This window comes from Petaurus breviceps, unplaced genomic scaffold (assembly GCF_028583685.1).
Source record: "Petaurus breviceps papuanus isolate PSGF00001 unplaced genomic scaffold, PetGlider_PUasm1.0 90721, whole genome shotgun sequence".
Lineage (NCBI taxonomy): Eukaryota > Metazoa > Chordata > Mammalia > Diprotodontia > Petauridae > Petaurus > Petaurus breviceps.
Genome location: NW_027187322.1, coordinates 2,257,931 through 2,272,930, shown reverse-complemented (window position 1 = coordinate 2,272,930; position 15,000 = coordinate 2,257,931). Strand labels below are relative to the sequence as shown.

The 15,000-nt window shown below is 53.2% G+C and overlaps 3 protein-coding genes across 6 annotated transcripts in view; 1 reads left to right on the top strand and 2 right to left on the bottom strand.

The window, feature by feature from the left end:
- Positions 1–7,694, bottom strand: part of LOC138144687 (solute carrier family 22 member 20-like) — a 14,756-nt gene extending 7,062 nt beyond the window's left edge. The window contains exons 1-6 of the mRNA XM_069066089.1: positions 7,320–7,694; positions 7,136–7,239; positions 4,922–5,076; positions 2,232–2,400; positions 1,155–1,278; positions 369–484 (exon numbers count right to left, since the gene is read on the bottom strand). Of these exons, the coding sequence (XP_068922190.1) occupies positions 369–484; positions 1,155–1,278; positions 2,232–2,400; positions 4,922–5,076; positions 7,136–7,239; positions 7,320–7,694 (1,043 nt within the window). The remainder of the gene's footprint in view (positions 1–368; positions 485–1,154; positions 1,279–2,231; positions 2,401–4,921; positions 5,077–7,135; positions 7,240–7,319) is intronic.
- FAU (FAU ubiquitin like and ribosomal protein S30 fusion) overlaps positions 1–15,000 on the top strand; it is a 380,300-nt gene that overhangs the window by 275,358 nt on the left and 89,942 nt on the right. The window lies entirely within an intron of this gene.
- The window catches only part of CAPN1 (calpain 1), a 27,553-nt gene continuing 23,586 nt past the window's right edge, over positions 11,034–15,000 (bottom strand). For all 4 annotated transcript variants that reach the window (XM_069066293.1, XM_069066292.1, XM_069066290.1 and 1 more), the window contains 6 exons: positions 14,932–14,996; positions 14,394–14,462; positions 14,018–14,096; positions 12,640–12,756; positions 12,298–12,356; positions 11,034–11,970 (listed from right to left, as the gene is read on the bottom strand). In XM_069066293.1, the coding sequence (XP_068922394.1) occupies positions 11,944–11,970; positions 12,298–12,356; positions 12,640–12,756; positions 14,018–14,096; positions 14,394–14,462; positions 14,932–14,996 (416 nt within the window). In that variant the 3' untranslated portion in view covers positions 11,034–11,943. The remainder of the gene's footprint in view (positions 11,971–12,297; positions 12,357–12,639; positions 12,757–14,017; positions 14,097–14,393; positions 14,463–14,931; positions 14,997–15,000) is intronic.

Here is a 15,000-nt window from a genome sequence, read left to right as displayed (position 1 = left end):
CACCATTTAGAAATGTCAGTGTACCGTCATCTCGCACTATAGTGCACATCCAGAGTTGGCATGCCCCCCTCGCCTCCAAATTTGGGGAAATGCTAATCCTAATGCTATTCCATAGCTTCAGGAAGCTCAGTGGAAGAAAACTCGAGCGACGGTCTTTTGCGCCAACCTTATGCCTGCTGGTTTGCCCGCCTGGCCGCAGTTCGCACCTGCTGGCAGCATGGGGCGCTTCCTTATCTGCAGGCTTCACCCCCTCACTGCAGTATTGCCAGCAGCTCTTAGTGTATAACAAATCATTCCTCCCAAGTCAAAGGATTAGGGAAAAGACCTCAACCCCCATCCCATGCTCAAGAATGGATCCCACCACCTACCAGACAACCATGAGGCAGCAAGTGACCTTGCGAATGGCTGGGCTGCGAAAGAGGTCCAGGACAGAACTAGAGGGTCGCCCACCTGACAACTCACTCTGCATGTAGGCACTCACCACCTGGATAGAGCAAGGCCATTGAGAGAAATTGGGTGGTGGCACAGCAAAGCGTCCCAATTCCCTCTGCTTTCTTCAAGCTTCCCTCCCACTGTGGGGAGGGGGACCCCATGGGCCATGAAATCCAACCCCCTTTTTATAGACGATGGAATTGAGCCAGGAGGTTCAGTGATTTATCCAAGGCTACACAGGCAGACAGAGCTAGAGCCAAGAATTGAACTCAGGTCTTCTGCCCTAAGAGCCAATTCGTTTTTGTCCTACCACACGAATCCCCTACGAGACATCGGCCTCCAAATGACCTCTTTTGGATGCCAGGTTGGAGCCTGCCTGATGGGCCATAACTGGACCTGACATTGGGTGATGGCTCCAATAGGCCTCCAAGGGGCTGCTAAATTCACATCACCTCTGAATGACCCCCATGCCTCTCTCTAAGGCCCTCCAGTGACTGCCTCCCAGATCCTTCCTGATGATTAAATCTTAAAATCTGAGCGGAATTGGAGGAGGGGGCGCTATTTTCTGAGGCAGCTGAGTTAATTGTCCCAAGTCAGTCATGCATACTCAGGTGGGACCTGAGCCAGAACAAGCTGAAGGAGCCTCGCCCTTAGCTGCCCCCAGGCCTTCCAGCAGAGAGAGCAGACCCCAGGCTCCCCTGGCCTGGATGCCCAGCTCTTACCTCCTTAGTAAGTTGCTGCCCTTCCTTCCTTCTTCCATTTAGATTGGCCACTTTCCTCAGGTTCTGGATGGCCAGATGAGATTTTCCATGGAGGAGGAGCCAGCGGGAGGACTCGGGCAGCCACCTGGGCAGGGAGGCATGGCAGTGAGTCCAAAATGACAGCTGGAAACCTCGGCGGGCAGTGCTTCTGATAGCCGCCACCCTCACCCCTTCTTTGGATGCAAATTCTGCCCCTGGAGAAAGTGGCAACCAAGCAGCACCACCCCCCAAGCACTTATTGAGGGCTCCACTATCTGCCAGCTACTGTCTGCCCAAAAGTTAGAGTGGCAGGGAGCTCATTGTGAGGCTCACAGTTCCTGAAGTCCAGCAGTACTAACCAGGGAAAGGACCAGGAAGTAGAAGCTGGGGTTGATGTAAGACCCTGAAGGCAGGCGCCGGTTCTCTGTTTAACAAACTGTACCCCCAAGCCACTGCTCGGGACTGGCACCCTGAAAACCCAGAGTCCTGTCTGGACACAGAGTCTAGAACCCAGATTTCCATTGTGTATGAGGTGGTACAAATTTGAGTCTAAAGGACTGACCAACTTGTCATCAGTCCACTTGTTTGCATTCAACCTTTCTTTCCTCCAGGCAGCCAGTCAGCTGTCAGCAAGCACTCATCCCCTCAGCCTTCTGGGAAATAGCAGACCTGCGTTCTGAGGTTATCCTTCAGCCTGGGCCAGGACTGATCTTCAGCACCCTTCTGTGCCCTTCCAGCACCCTTCCTGCTAAGTCTCAGTTCTACCCACTCTGCCCCTCTTAGATAGCACCCTACTGTTAGGGCATCATTTCCCAACTCAGATCATAAGGCTGGGCTGGCAGAGAATCCACACTCTCTCCTGTGGACTGTCCTCCACAGGTGGCCCTGGGAGCTGAGGAGGAAGGGGGGAGAGGGAGGAGTCCCAGACCCTGGAAAAGTTGGGGTATGCTGGCAGTAAGAGCTTCATGCCCGCCCGTGGCAAGGTCCAGACTGTCGGGGTACACACACACACAGAGTCACAACTCCACTCCATCCTCCACCAGTTCCCTCATAACATACCAAGAGTACAGGAAGATGACTAAGAATGGGGCAGAGACAGCAAACTGCAACCATCGCCAAGGCCGGACCAGGTATGCCACTCCTGCCAGCAGGATCTGCCCCAGGGTGAAGGCATAGCCCAAGAGGGCTCCAGCCACTGTCCGTCCTTGGGTGGGCATCCACTCCACAACTGGGGGGAAGACAAAGGTGAGGGCCCCAGCCAGCAAGGAGAGGTGAGGCAAGTCAGAAGATACCTACTAAGTTAGGGAAAATTTCTGTGGACTAGAAAGATGGGTCAAAACACAGCAGAGGGATCAACGTGAAGTCCTATACTTGGATTCAAAACATCAATGGCACAATACGGGGCAGGAATGTGAAGGGGCTTAACGGCAAGCAGTGCCCAGGGAGAGATGGTAAATCCCAGGCTGCTGGAGCGTAAGTGACTCGCCCAAAGTCACACAGCCAGGAAGGGTCAGAGGCCCCGCCAGTCTCTGCCCTGCCCCTTGGGCTACAAGGATAAGCGCAGTATCCAGGACAAGGGAGGTCAGAGGGTCACTGCTCTCTCCCCTGGCGTGACCCCACCTGCAGCGCAGTCTGGGCCCTGGGATGGGGCAGAAGGAAGAGCCCGGGTCTGGGAGGCAGGTCCCCGGGTTCCAGCCCCTGCTCTGGCCCTCACTCACGTCTGCGAGTTTGACTCTGTGGCACCTCAGTTTCTTCCTCAATAAATAAGGGGTGACGGTATCAACCCAAGAGGATCGTTGTGGGGGAGGGACTTTGTAATCCTTAAGCCGCAGTATGGGTGTGAGCTATGATGGCGGTGACAGAAGGAACTAGGAATGGTTCCTCTTCTTGGGAGAAGGGAAAACTCAGGGCCTATCTTCTACCGCAGTCATCCTATTTCAAGCTCTAACCACCACCTCCTGAATGACAAGAATCCTTCCCAAAGTGATTTCTCCTTTCACCAGGACCACATTCCTCTTCCATCAAGTCTCCCTATTTCCTGCTGATCCTGGCATTCAAGGCCCTCTAGAATCTGGGACCAGTCTATCTTTTCAGTTTTATGTGGCACTGTCCTTACTGTGGCCAGGCTGGACCACTCACATCCAGGTTCTCCCACTTCCGGAGCTTTGCCCACCCCATTTGCCATGCAAGGTATGGACTCGTGAACTCTCCTTCCTGCCCATCTCTGGTTAGTAAAGTCCCTCTTTGCTGGCAGTGCCTGACTCAGGGGATGCATCTTCCAGGAAGCTTTTCCTAATTCCGCCTCCGTCCACCTCCACCTCCAGCCCTAAGTGTCCTAGCCACCCTTGAGTTTCTCTGTGTCGACTTCTCCTTTGCACCATCCCAATAAGCCTCTTATCTCGACTCAAGTCAACACTGAGTCAGCATCCAAAGGGAAAGCACAAAGCTTCAGGTGGAGCCTCAGAGGGAAAGTCAGAGCAATGGGCACAAGAAAGACTCGGCTCGACCTGAAGAAGCAGGAGCTAGCACTTGGACCCATCCGTGTCGTCAGAGGCAGCAAGCTCCCCTTCACTGAAGGCCAGAGAGCAGATCATTGGCTTTTCAGTTCGGCAAACACTACAAGCCAGGGCACCAGGGCATGATTTATCATCTAGACTTAAAAATCTAAAGGGGGGAAATGTTAATACTATAGATTAAGCATAAAAGTGTGTCTGAGCATTTTTTTCCAGAAAGTCAGCTGTTTAATATTTTCCAGCATACTCCTGGCCAGAAGAGGGACCTTAGAAGGCATCTAGTCCAATGCTCTCATTTTACAGATGAGGAAACTGAGGCCGGCTATGGTGAAGGGAGTGGCGGAGTATGTGGCAGAGCCGGGCTTTGAACCTGCAGCCTCTGACTCCAGACCTGGCTCTCTTTCCACTGGGCCACACTTCCTCTTTGTTTGAGTGAAGGCTAGAAGAAATATCTTTACTAAATGGGCAGTGACACTGGGCTCCTGCCCTCTCAGCTTCCTTCCAGCCTTAAGATTCCATCATTCTAATTTTCAATTGTGTCCGATGGGTGCACGCATCCACTTCTCAGACCCTCTTTGCTCCCTTTTCTGGCCCTGCCCCACCTCCAGCACCGAGATGACCCTTAGCTGGAGCCTATGGCACCCATATCCCTCTGCCCTTGCCCCTCAGTGACACTTTCTCAAGGTCAAGGGCTTTTTCTCCAGAGTGACCAGAGTGAGCCCTCTGATCTGTAATGGGAGCCTGAGCAGCTGGCCAGGGTGGGGACTTAGCCTGTCCTTTCCATCAGTCACAGCCCAGCCTCAGGTGCTGACCAGAGTTTCCCTGAAGCCGGCCAGGAAAAAGGATTAGCTTGGAACACTTGTGTGGGAAAGACCAAGCCCAGCCTGTCTTGGCAGCTGTATGCAAACCCACCCATCAGGGAGAATGTTTCCACCCTGGTCCAAACCAGTCCTGTCTGCTTCCTTCTGCTTAGCCTAGAGATAACAGAGAGAGCTCTGGACTGAGCTTCTAACCAGTTGTGGGATTGTGGACAAGTGTCTTCCTCTCTGTGCCTGAAGACGTGGGGTTAGAGGACCTCCAAGGTGTCTGGCCACATCTGACAAATATATGGGACCTTCCCCACTCTCGGTCCTCCTCTCTTTCCTGAAAGGATAAAGGGACAGTATCTTCCCTCTTATCCCCACCCTCTTCTCCTGCCCCTACCAGGGATGTCTCACTCTACCTGGAAAGACTTACCCAGAGAAAGGGAGTTGAGAATGATTCCAGAAAAGGTCATGCCCGTCAGGAAGCGAAAAACACAGTAGACAATGAAGGAGCTGAAGTAGGCTGAGCAGGCCCCAGACACAGCAAGCTGCAGATAGGACCAGACGAGGGGAGCCTTCCGGCCCCACCTGAGCCCGGACAGAGAAGACGCACAATCATCGGCTGCCTGGGTGTCCAGGGGCAGGACTGACCCCAATCAATGGCTTGGGGGCAGGGGGGAGGTCTGGCTACCCTCTGGGGTTTCAGAGATCATTGGTTACTGCCAACATTTCCCAGTGTGGAAACTCCCTCCACCACATTCGGTCTGTAAATCAGTTACGGTCTCGGAGGGTTCTCGGAGGGTTGGTTGTCTGGGGACCTTGAGAGACAGACTACTTTGACCAGAGCCACACAACAGTACAGGTCAGAGGCTGACCTTGAGTATTTCTGACCCCAAGCCTGTCCCTCCCTCCACTCTGCCTTAGAAGAACAAGAGTTAGAGTGGTAAAAGTTATTTTAAATGATTAAAAGTTACATCGATTAATTCGGTGATGACTGATAATGAGTATTAGCATGGGCCCACGGGCTTGGAGACAATGACTACATCAAGGCGACTGCACACCCACTGGAGTGTTATCAGGACAGCAGCCAACTTTCCTCCCACTTAGGCAAAGAAAACCTAGATGGGGCGTCTCATCTGACTGCTATTTCTCTAGTGCCTTGAGGTTTCCAAAGCTCTTTTCATGTACCCATGCACTTCCAGCCTCCCAATGACCCTGGGTGGTTGGTGTTATTATAATGCCCATTCTACAGAGGAGTAAACAGAGGCCGAGAGAACTCAAGTGATTTAACTCAATGCAGTTAGGTAAGCTGTGTGACCCTAGACAAGTCACTTAACTTCTATGGGCCTGTTTCCTTGTCTGCCCAATGGGGATAATAATAGTGCCTGCCTCCCACAGCGGTTGTGAAGACCAAACGAGGCATCTGGAACAAGCTCTGCAAGCCTGAGAGGTCTTGGCATAGGGAACTCCCATGTGCGGATCCACTGGAAGCTTTTCTGCAACTTGGGGAGCATTGCCCAGGGCACTTAGAGAGAGTGACCCGTCCACGATCATGGATCACACATGTCTAACCCCTGCTCTGCAGGCAACCAAGAAAAGTGCACAAGAGCCTGAGCCCCCAGCACCCTGGCCAGAGCACAGCTGGTATCTCAGCAAGCTGGAGAGTATTCAGAAAGAGGGAGACTAGGGCTAGTGAATGGTCCTGAATCCATGCCTTGGGAGTCAGTGGGAGGAAGAGACGATGTCTAGACTGGAGAAGAGTCAATTCAGGAGCAATGGGGCAGGAAAGGGGGATGATAAGCAGGGGCAGGTTTGGAATTGGTTATAAGGAAGCAGAGTGGGTGAGTGACCCCTCACTGAGGAGAGAGGGCCAGATGGCCCCTTGGAGGCAGCATCCTAGGTGTGACTCCTTCTCAGGCTGGTGTCAGGGGCCCAGGTCCCTGCCGACTCCTGGGGTCTGTGACTGTGTGACTCTGATTCTTCAGCAGATTACCCTGACGAGAGACCCTTGTGGAAACCCTGGATGGACGACTGGTTGTTAGGGGTATGATAAAGGGAATGTGTGTTCACATAACAAGCTAGAGCACATGGCCTCAGGGGATCTTTCCTGCTCTGACATGCTGTGATTCTATGTGATTAAGCCCTCCAAGGGGAGAGAACAGAGGGCAGCCAAGAAAGGCTCAAAGCAGAGAGAGAGAGAGTCAGAGACACAGAGAGAGAGACAAAGAGAGAGAGAGGCAGAGATAGAGAAAAAGGAAAAAGATGGAGAAGGAAGAGAGAGAGGAAGAGAAAAATAGAGAAAAGGGGAGAGTGAGGAGAGAGGGAGGAGAGAAAAAGAAAGATAGGAGAGAGAGAAAGAGAGAGAGGAGGGAGAGGGAGAGAGAGAGAGGGAGGGAGGGAGGAGGAGGGAGAGAGAGAGAGAGAGAGAGAGAGAGAGAGAGAGAGAGAGAAGAGGGAGAGGAGGAAGAGGGAGAGGGAGAAACAGACAGAGAGACAGAGAGAGAGAGGAGGGAGAGGGAGAGAGAGACAGAGAGAGCGAAAGCGAGAGAGAGAGAGAGAGAGAGAGAGAGAGAGAGAGAGAGAGAGAGAGAAGCCCCCAGGGGATGCCCCTTTGAGGAACATCAGGGGACTGGGATGGGGTGCCCACCTGTCTGCCACGCTGCCGAACACAGCAGCACCCAGCAGCACCCCAGCCATGTAGACCGTCTGAGCCAGGTCCTTCATGGGCCTTGAATCGCACACCAGATCCCACTGCCAGGGGAGAAGCAGGCTATGAGTATGTTTGCTCCTGCCCCTCCCTCGCCCCCCAAAGGCCTGGGCCCGCTCCTAACCTCGGTCACAATGGTGGAGGGGAAGACGCTTCGGTCGTAGGTCCATCCATCCTCACAGCCCTCAGTGGCCGCCCCGCTGATTGTGGCATTAGGGTCTAACAGCAGCCACTGAGGCTGGACAAAGCGCAGGCAAGGCTCCGGCCTCTGGTGCTGGTCCGCAGGGATGGACACCCGCCACCAGCTCTCCACACTGAGGTTGGTGCCCCCCGACCCGTTTGCGTGGCCCTGACAGTGGTGCTGGGGGACAGCAGCTGTGAAGTTTTGGAGAAGATTGTGGCAAGCTAGAAGGGAACAGGGGAGCAAGAGCAGAGCGGCCTGCAGCATCTGGAAGCGGCCCACGCCACCCAGGGCATCCAGCAACTCAGTGAAGGCCATGGCAGCCAAGGGCCGAGCAGCAGGTGCAGCCAGCTAGGCCGGGGCGGGCATTATGTACTGCACGCGGGGGCTAGGGGATGGAGGGAGGAAATGGCCCTGAGGATTAGGGCCTGGGCTCAGGAGACTCTGATTACACCTCACGGGGAGCCTCAGGTGTCCATCCACCACATGCGGGGCTGCTGGCACCCAGCCTTCCTCCCGTCCTCCCAGAGGCCCATTAGCCTCCTTCTCCACCCTGTCTCCTCTCAGGCTCTCAGGGGTAAAGGTGGGAAGGACCGCATCCAGCCCCTTAATTTTACAGTCGGGGAAACTAAAGCCCAGAGAGAAGGGAGGCCGAGGCACTGAGGAGAATGGTGGAGGAAGAATTTGAACCCAGCTCCTCTGACTGTCCATGGCAGCAGGCCACTCTCCAGCCTCCTGGACTACAGGACAAACAAGCTGGAGCTGGCTCGCCCTAGGGGCCTGGCACAGGGACCCAGGAGCTGGGGTGCAGGGCAAGTCACCAGCTGCAAAATGGGGACAACTGTGGTGAGGAAAACCTGCTGTGTTCTTATTCATAAGCCCAACGCCCCCTCCCAGAGGGCCCCTAGGAACGAGCTAGAAGAAAAACCCTGGCTTCCTCCTTCCTGCAAGGCTCCTTCTAGAGGTTGGGCACCCTGAGGGTGACCTGGGTCAACTTGTTTGTCCCTTTGGCCTTCACTTGCCTCATCTACAGAAAGGGTCAGGTGCCTTCCTACATACTCAGAATCTTTTGATGACCAGGGGGACTCCCGAACAAGTAGAGGGTGGACCAGACTTGATCTCTAGGCTTCCTGCCAAGTGACTGATGCTGACTGACACTTCTGGGACTTTCAGGTTTGAAGTCTTTTCCTCCATGATCTCATCTGGTCTCCCCAGGAGCCCTGAATGGTGGGTGGGTAGGTGCCGCAGGGATCTTTGCCCATATTTGACCAATATGGAAAGTGAGGCTCAGAAAGAAGACCACCTCAGCCAGGATCACAAGCTAGAAAGTCGCAGTCACCAAGATTCTTCTAGCCGGGCCAGCCCATGGCTGCTGGGGCTTCAGCAAAGACTCCATTGCATGATCTTCTCAAAAATGCCCCCCTGCCCTCACAAAAAAGACATTAAGATCGTGGCATCCTTTACAAGGAAATTCTGTTCTCTGGGACTCCCTCAAACCACTGGTATAGACACAGTCCAAAAGCACTTGGAACAGTGGTTGAGCAAAGGGGTGTAGGATATGCAAGGGACAGGCCAGTGGTGAGTACTATCACCTCTCATAAGCTGGGGCACCATGGCACTGGCCACAACACTGTGGGTCAGGGACCAAGGGAAGGAACAGGGTTGTACAAGGAGACACACTACAACAGAACTATGAGGTAAAGAAATGGATTTCTTTGGCCTGCTGTAGGATGCACCCCACCATGTTGGTGCCCCAGTCACCCCACCCTAGTATGAGCCTGCCAGAAAGCCCCTGAAGGCCTCAGGGCCCCACAAGAGCAAGGTCCTTAGGATACATGTCATGTTGGGGGCATGGGGTCCATTTTAAAAATCCAAGGTCCCCACTATCTCTTAGTTATTGCCAGACACATGCTCCAAGATAAGCCTATGGTCTCCAGAGGTTTAATGGCATAAACAGGCAGGAGAGGGCTTATCTCTGGGTACAAACCACTGGGCCCCAGGAGGGGTGGGCATAACTTATGTAAGCAGCAGGTGTTACTAGGTCTCAGGGGCAGCCTCCCCTTGCCCTGGACATGGCATGAAAGAAGTAGCTATACCCAATGAAACCCTGGGGGGGATCAGGTGTGTGCCAACTCCGGGCTTGGGTGGCAGGGACCAGCACGTCCAGGCTGGCAAGGGGTGGAGACTGTCATTAAGGACTTAACTGGAGCAAAGGGACAGTGTGCACAGCCCAAAGCTTGAGGCCCCAGATGTCATCTTTGACAAAGGAAGGACAGAGGAGAAATGACAATCCCCAGGCAAGAACTGAGTCAAGGGTGAGTCAGAGAAAGTCCCAAGAAAACCTATTACCCAGTCCCAAGCCAGGCCTTAACTCTGTGCTCCACTGGAATCAGGGGTGGCCAGCTGTCCAGCCAGGTACTGCCCTCCTTCCTAGGCAGACTAGGGCCCCAGTGAAGCCCCAGCTGGGAGGGCCCGAAGGCTGATGGACAAGCTTCTTCCCTTCCCCCAGACCCATACCTCCTCAGTCACAGCATCTCATGCACTGGACAGAACCTCACTGGCTTTCTAGCCCAATCCAGATCTGAGAGGCATTCCCATTCTAGGATCCACACTGCTGGTCAGCCCAGGTGCCCAGTCTCAGCACCATTTTCGGTTTTCCCTCTCCCTCCAGAGGGCAGCACCCATCCCCACATATCCAGCTGCCAAGCCCTACTGGAGCCCATTGCCTAACCATCCTCCAAGTTAAGACATTTTTCAGTCATGTTCAATGCTTTGGGGGGGAAGTCAGGGCAATTGGAGTTAAGTGACTTGCCCAAGGTCACATCTAGTAAATGTTAAGTGTCTGAGGCCGGATTTGAACTTGGGTCCTTCTGACTCCAGGGCCGGAGTCACTTCACTGTGCCACCTAGCTGCCCCAGTCATGTCCAACTCTTGATGACCTAATTAGGGTTTCCTTGGCAAAGATAATGGAGTGATTCCCATTTACTTCTCCAGGTCATTTTACAGATGAGGAAACTGAAGCAAACAGGAAGAAGTGACTTGCCCAGGGTCACACAGACACTGTCTCCTTTCTCACCGATCCCTTAGCTTCTCCCCTCCACAAACCGTCCTCCAAACATATTCCCTAAGCGCAGAGCTGACCTCCTATTCCCTGGCTCAAGAAACTAGTGGTGTCTAATTGCCTCCAGATACAAAGTCCTGTTTGGCATTTAAAATCATACCCAATCTGGCTGCACCTGGCCTTGCACACTAAGACACTCTCTTCCCCAGCTCCCACTCGGCAGCCCAGCCAACTGAGCCCACTTGGGTTCCTTGTGCCTGATATTTCATCTTAGGGTCTTGACGAAGTTTGTCCCTCCCCCAGGTCTGGAGAGCTCTCCCCTGCTCACCTCCGCCAGCTAGGGCCCCAGCATCCTTCACAGCCAAATTCAGGCCCCACTTCCTGCAGGAAGCCAGACCTGATTGCCCACCAGCACCACACCCGACTAATTTGAACACATTGCCATGTTTTATCTGTGTGCTGCAGAAGATCGTTCAGGACCATTTCAAGTTTTTCTTTGTAATATAGTGCTTGGTAAACAGGTTTGTCAGGTTGAAAATGACAGGTGGGGGTTTTTCTCACAGGCCAAGCAGAACACACTGCAGAGGGGGGAGGGCTGAGGTGGGTTTCTGGTTTATTTGGGGCTCTTTTGGCATGAGAATAGGTGGTTGGGTTCTACAAGAAAACAACCTCCACCACCTTCACCCTAAGCATTTCCTCAGATACCCCCACAACCACATACCCAGTCCCTAAAGAGACCCCCTTACAATCACCAAGTATAAAAAAATAGCAGGAACAAAAAAGAGGTTGGCCCTCCCAGGATATGCAGCCTTCAGGGAGATGGAGGGAGCTGGACAGGGCCCAGTGAGGCAGGGGCTGGTGGTCACCCCACAGTGGGGCTGCACAGCTTTCTCCATGTGAAAGTCCTGATGGTTTCCTGGAACCGAGCACAGGGACTCCTCAAAGGGCCAAGCCAGCAGGGGACTGGGCACAGGGAGCTGGTGGATAGGGTGTAAGATCAGAAGGAAGACCAGACTGGGGGCAGGTAAGTGTCCATCCAAAGTTCAGGACATGGATCCGCTGGCCACTGCCCTCAGAGGGCTTTCTTGGAGGCAATGTTAGAAGCCAGCCTCAATCCCGAGTGGGCAGGCCAGTAGGGAGGGCTATCTGGGCAGTGGCCTCTGGCAGGGGCAGTCCCAGCTTGCCCTGGGACCCCCATCCCAAGGTTGGCACAAGACCAAGCAGCATTCCTGGCTTCCATGCTGAAGGATTGAGCAGGCTCGAGGCTGGGGTCCTAGGGGCTCCTTCCCCACCTTCTGGAAGGCCTACCAGGTCTGTGCCTTGGGCACAAGTGAGGGAGGCATGCTCCTATCTAGTGTAGGATATCCATGGCAGCTCAAAGAGGAGGGAGGCAGGAGGAAGGGCAGCTTCCCATCACTCCTGAGAAGGCACTTGAAGCTGGGGTCATGTGGCAGAAGAGAGGGCTGGGGTCAATGCAGAGAGAGATGGAAGCCTGCCCCATCCACTTCACGCAAACATGGTCAACTGTAACCACTGAAGAGGTGATGGAGAAAAAGTCAGAGTAGAGAAAATAGTCTAGAAATTGGGGGGGGGGGGGAGGCGGTGTTCTCCAACTCTCCCTGCCTCTCAATCCTCAGCAATCCTGCCTTCCAACCCAGCTCAGCTCTGCTCCTAGGACTCTGGTGCCCTGGCCTCCAGCTCTCCCTTTAATTTCAGCACTGGGCATCTTACTTCCCAGAACTCAGGTGCCTTGATCCCTTCAGATTCCAGAGCCAAATGCTGCCCATCTCCCACAAACCCCAATCAACCCCAACCCAGCCCCACATCCAGAGGGAGGGGAAGGGAAGAGAAGGCTGTTACCCTAAGTAAGTCGAAATTCACAATTCCATCTCTATCTGTATCCAGGCTCTGGAAAAATCCTGTGTGAGCAATACAAGGAAAAGGAGATGGGTCAGGCAAGCCAAAGCCACAGACATGAAGCCTGTGTTCCTCCCAGCACACGATGGAGTCGAGTCCCCTTTCCCCAACATACACATACAGATGACCACACAAACAACATGTATGTAGGTTTGTGTGTACACATGCCCCTTTCTCCCCTTGTTGTGTGGCAGGGCCACAGGGGACTCCCAGAAGAGCCCAAGTTGGGGAAGGCAGTGCAGTGCCCTCCGTCAGGGAAGGGAAGGAGGGAAGAGCAGCACTCACGGAACATGGTCTCCAGGCGCACCAGACAGCACACGAAGCTGTCAAAGTTCACGGCCAGGTCAGCCTCCGAGTAGCGGGTGATGATCAGTTCATACAGCTTCTTGTTCAACTTGTACCCTGGGCCAGGAAGAAAAGCATAGAAATCAGTCGTGGGGCCAGGTTGGGTGGCCTCTTTACACTGGTCCTATTGGAAACCAATTCAAATTTGTTCAAACTGGTCACCAATGCACTGCTCCTTCAAACACCCTTGCTTTCTCACTTTCTAATAGATCCCTCCTTGTGTTCTGGTCCCTTCCCTGATACCCAAGTTGTCTCATCCTTTCAAATGAATTTCTTTAGAACCTTCCTTCCTTGACAGCTCTCTTTCCTTTCATGGGTAAATGCTTAAGAAAAGCCATCTACAATTCCCTATCTCCACCTATGCTCCCCCCACTCCCTTTTTTTGCACTAAGGCTCTCTCCAGGATGACCTGGTCTCCTAATTGCTAAATCTCATAAGGCTTCTTTTCATTCAGTCATTCATTCTTGACCTCTTGGCAGCTTTTGACATAGTTGAGTAACCACTCCCTCCTGCCTCATCTTTTGAAACATGTTCTCTCCCAAGTCTCCTAAATCTCTGACCATACCTTTTAATTTCCTTTGTTGAATGGCCTAGTGGTGTTGTTCTCAAACTTTTTGGTCCCAGGACCCCTTTGCACTCTTAAAAAGTACCGAGGCATCCCTCCTACCCCCCAAGAGCTTTTGTTCATGAGTTACACCTATTGATATTCAGCTTATTAGAAACAAAAATGTATTAGTATCAAGAAAGAGTTTTTGAATTCATGAACCCCTGAAAGGATCTGGGGTACCCACAGACCAGTCTTTAAGAACCACTAGTATAGGGGATAGGGCACTGGACTTGTGTTTATCCATGGTCACATAGCTAGGATGCATCACAGACAAGACTCCACCTCCTGACTCCAGACTCTCTGGGCACTATACACATAGTCTCTCTAATGGGCTCAACTTGCTGGGAGTCAGAGATAGACAGGGTACCCTTGGCCCAGAAATAATTAACCCACTAAGGGATCCCTGGAGAGACTAGGTTATGGGAGAGGGCAGGAGACACCCATCAGTGCGCCTCTGGAGATGAAGGTGCTGGAAGCAACAGAGTGGAGTCGCGGGGCTTGGTCCCAAAGTCCTTGTTTCCAAGTTATTTCACTTTGAGAAAGCCGCCTCCCCTCTGTGGGTCTTGGTTTACTTCTCTTGTTGGACCAGATGCATGTGAGGGTCTGAGGAGCACTTGGCCAGTAGCTGAGCATTACCACCACCAGTAGGGTGTCCTCCCCCACCTGCTGGCAGTCCCCCTTCCCCAAACTCCCACTAGGTCAGGATTTCACCTGCTGCCTCAAGAGCCATCCGCATCTCATAGGAGCTCATGCTTCCCGACTTGTCTAGGTCATACTTTCGGAAGATGGCCTAGAGGGGAGGGACAGACAGGAACTGAGGAAAAGGGAGAGGTCAGTCCTCTCATCTTCCCCAAGGGGCCTTGAAAACCATGGCCAAGAGGCAGGTGGGGTGCTAAGGGTGCAATGGGAAGAAGGGAGAACCACCTCTTCTGGTTCGGGTGTTTTGATTTCCGGGTCGGGAGAGATCAAGCAGGAAGCAAGCAGGTAAGAGAGGGTTCACCGCCTTCTGCCAGCCAGCCTGGCAGATCAGAGCACCACCACCCCAGGGACTTAGGAGCTGGGAGAACAAGGGTGTTCATCTCCTTACCAGGTAATTTTTGATTCGGTTCCAGAGGATGTTAAACTCCACCAGCCCCAGTTTCCCATTGCCATCCCGCTGGAGCAGAGTTAAGAGAGAACTACAGAAGCCTGGATGAAGAAAATGCCCAGAGCGGGGAGGGGATGGGGCTAGAGGGTTCACAGGATCAAAGGGACTTTACAGATCATCTAAGTCACACACAAAGTCTTAAAGATGAGAAAACTAAGATCCAAAGAAGACAAGTGACTTGTCCAAGGTCACATAGAGAGCAAATGGCAGAGGCAGGATTTGAACCCAGGTTTTCTGACTCCCAATGCAGTGCTCTTCCCTCTGTACCACACTGAGAGAAAGAAGGGAAGGAGATAGTGGAGAGTGAGTTTGTAAAAACAGACCCTTTGAACAGAACTCCCTTCCTGGCCCATTGCATCTAAACTGCCCCCTACCATGCCCAGAGTGGCTTCCTCAAAGCCCTGCCCATTCCTCCTGCTGCTGGCGAGGTCCTGGGGCTGGGAGGCCTGCAATCCCCTGGCCCGACTCCAAAGGATACATCCATAAGATTCACCATGCTTCGGCACGACTCCTTGCTGAAGCCATTAGTCCGGAGGTCTTTGTCTGG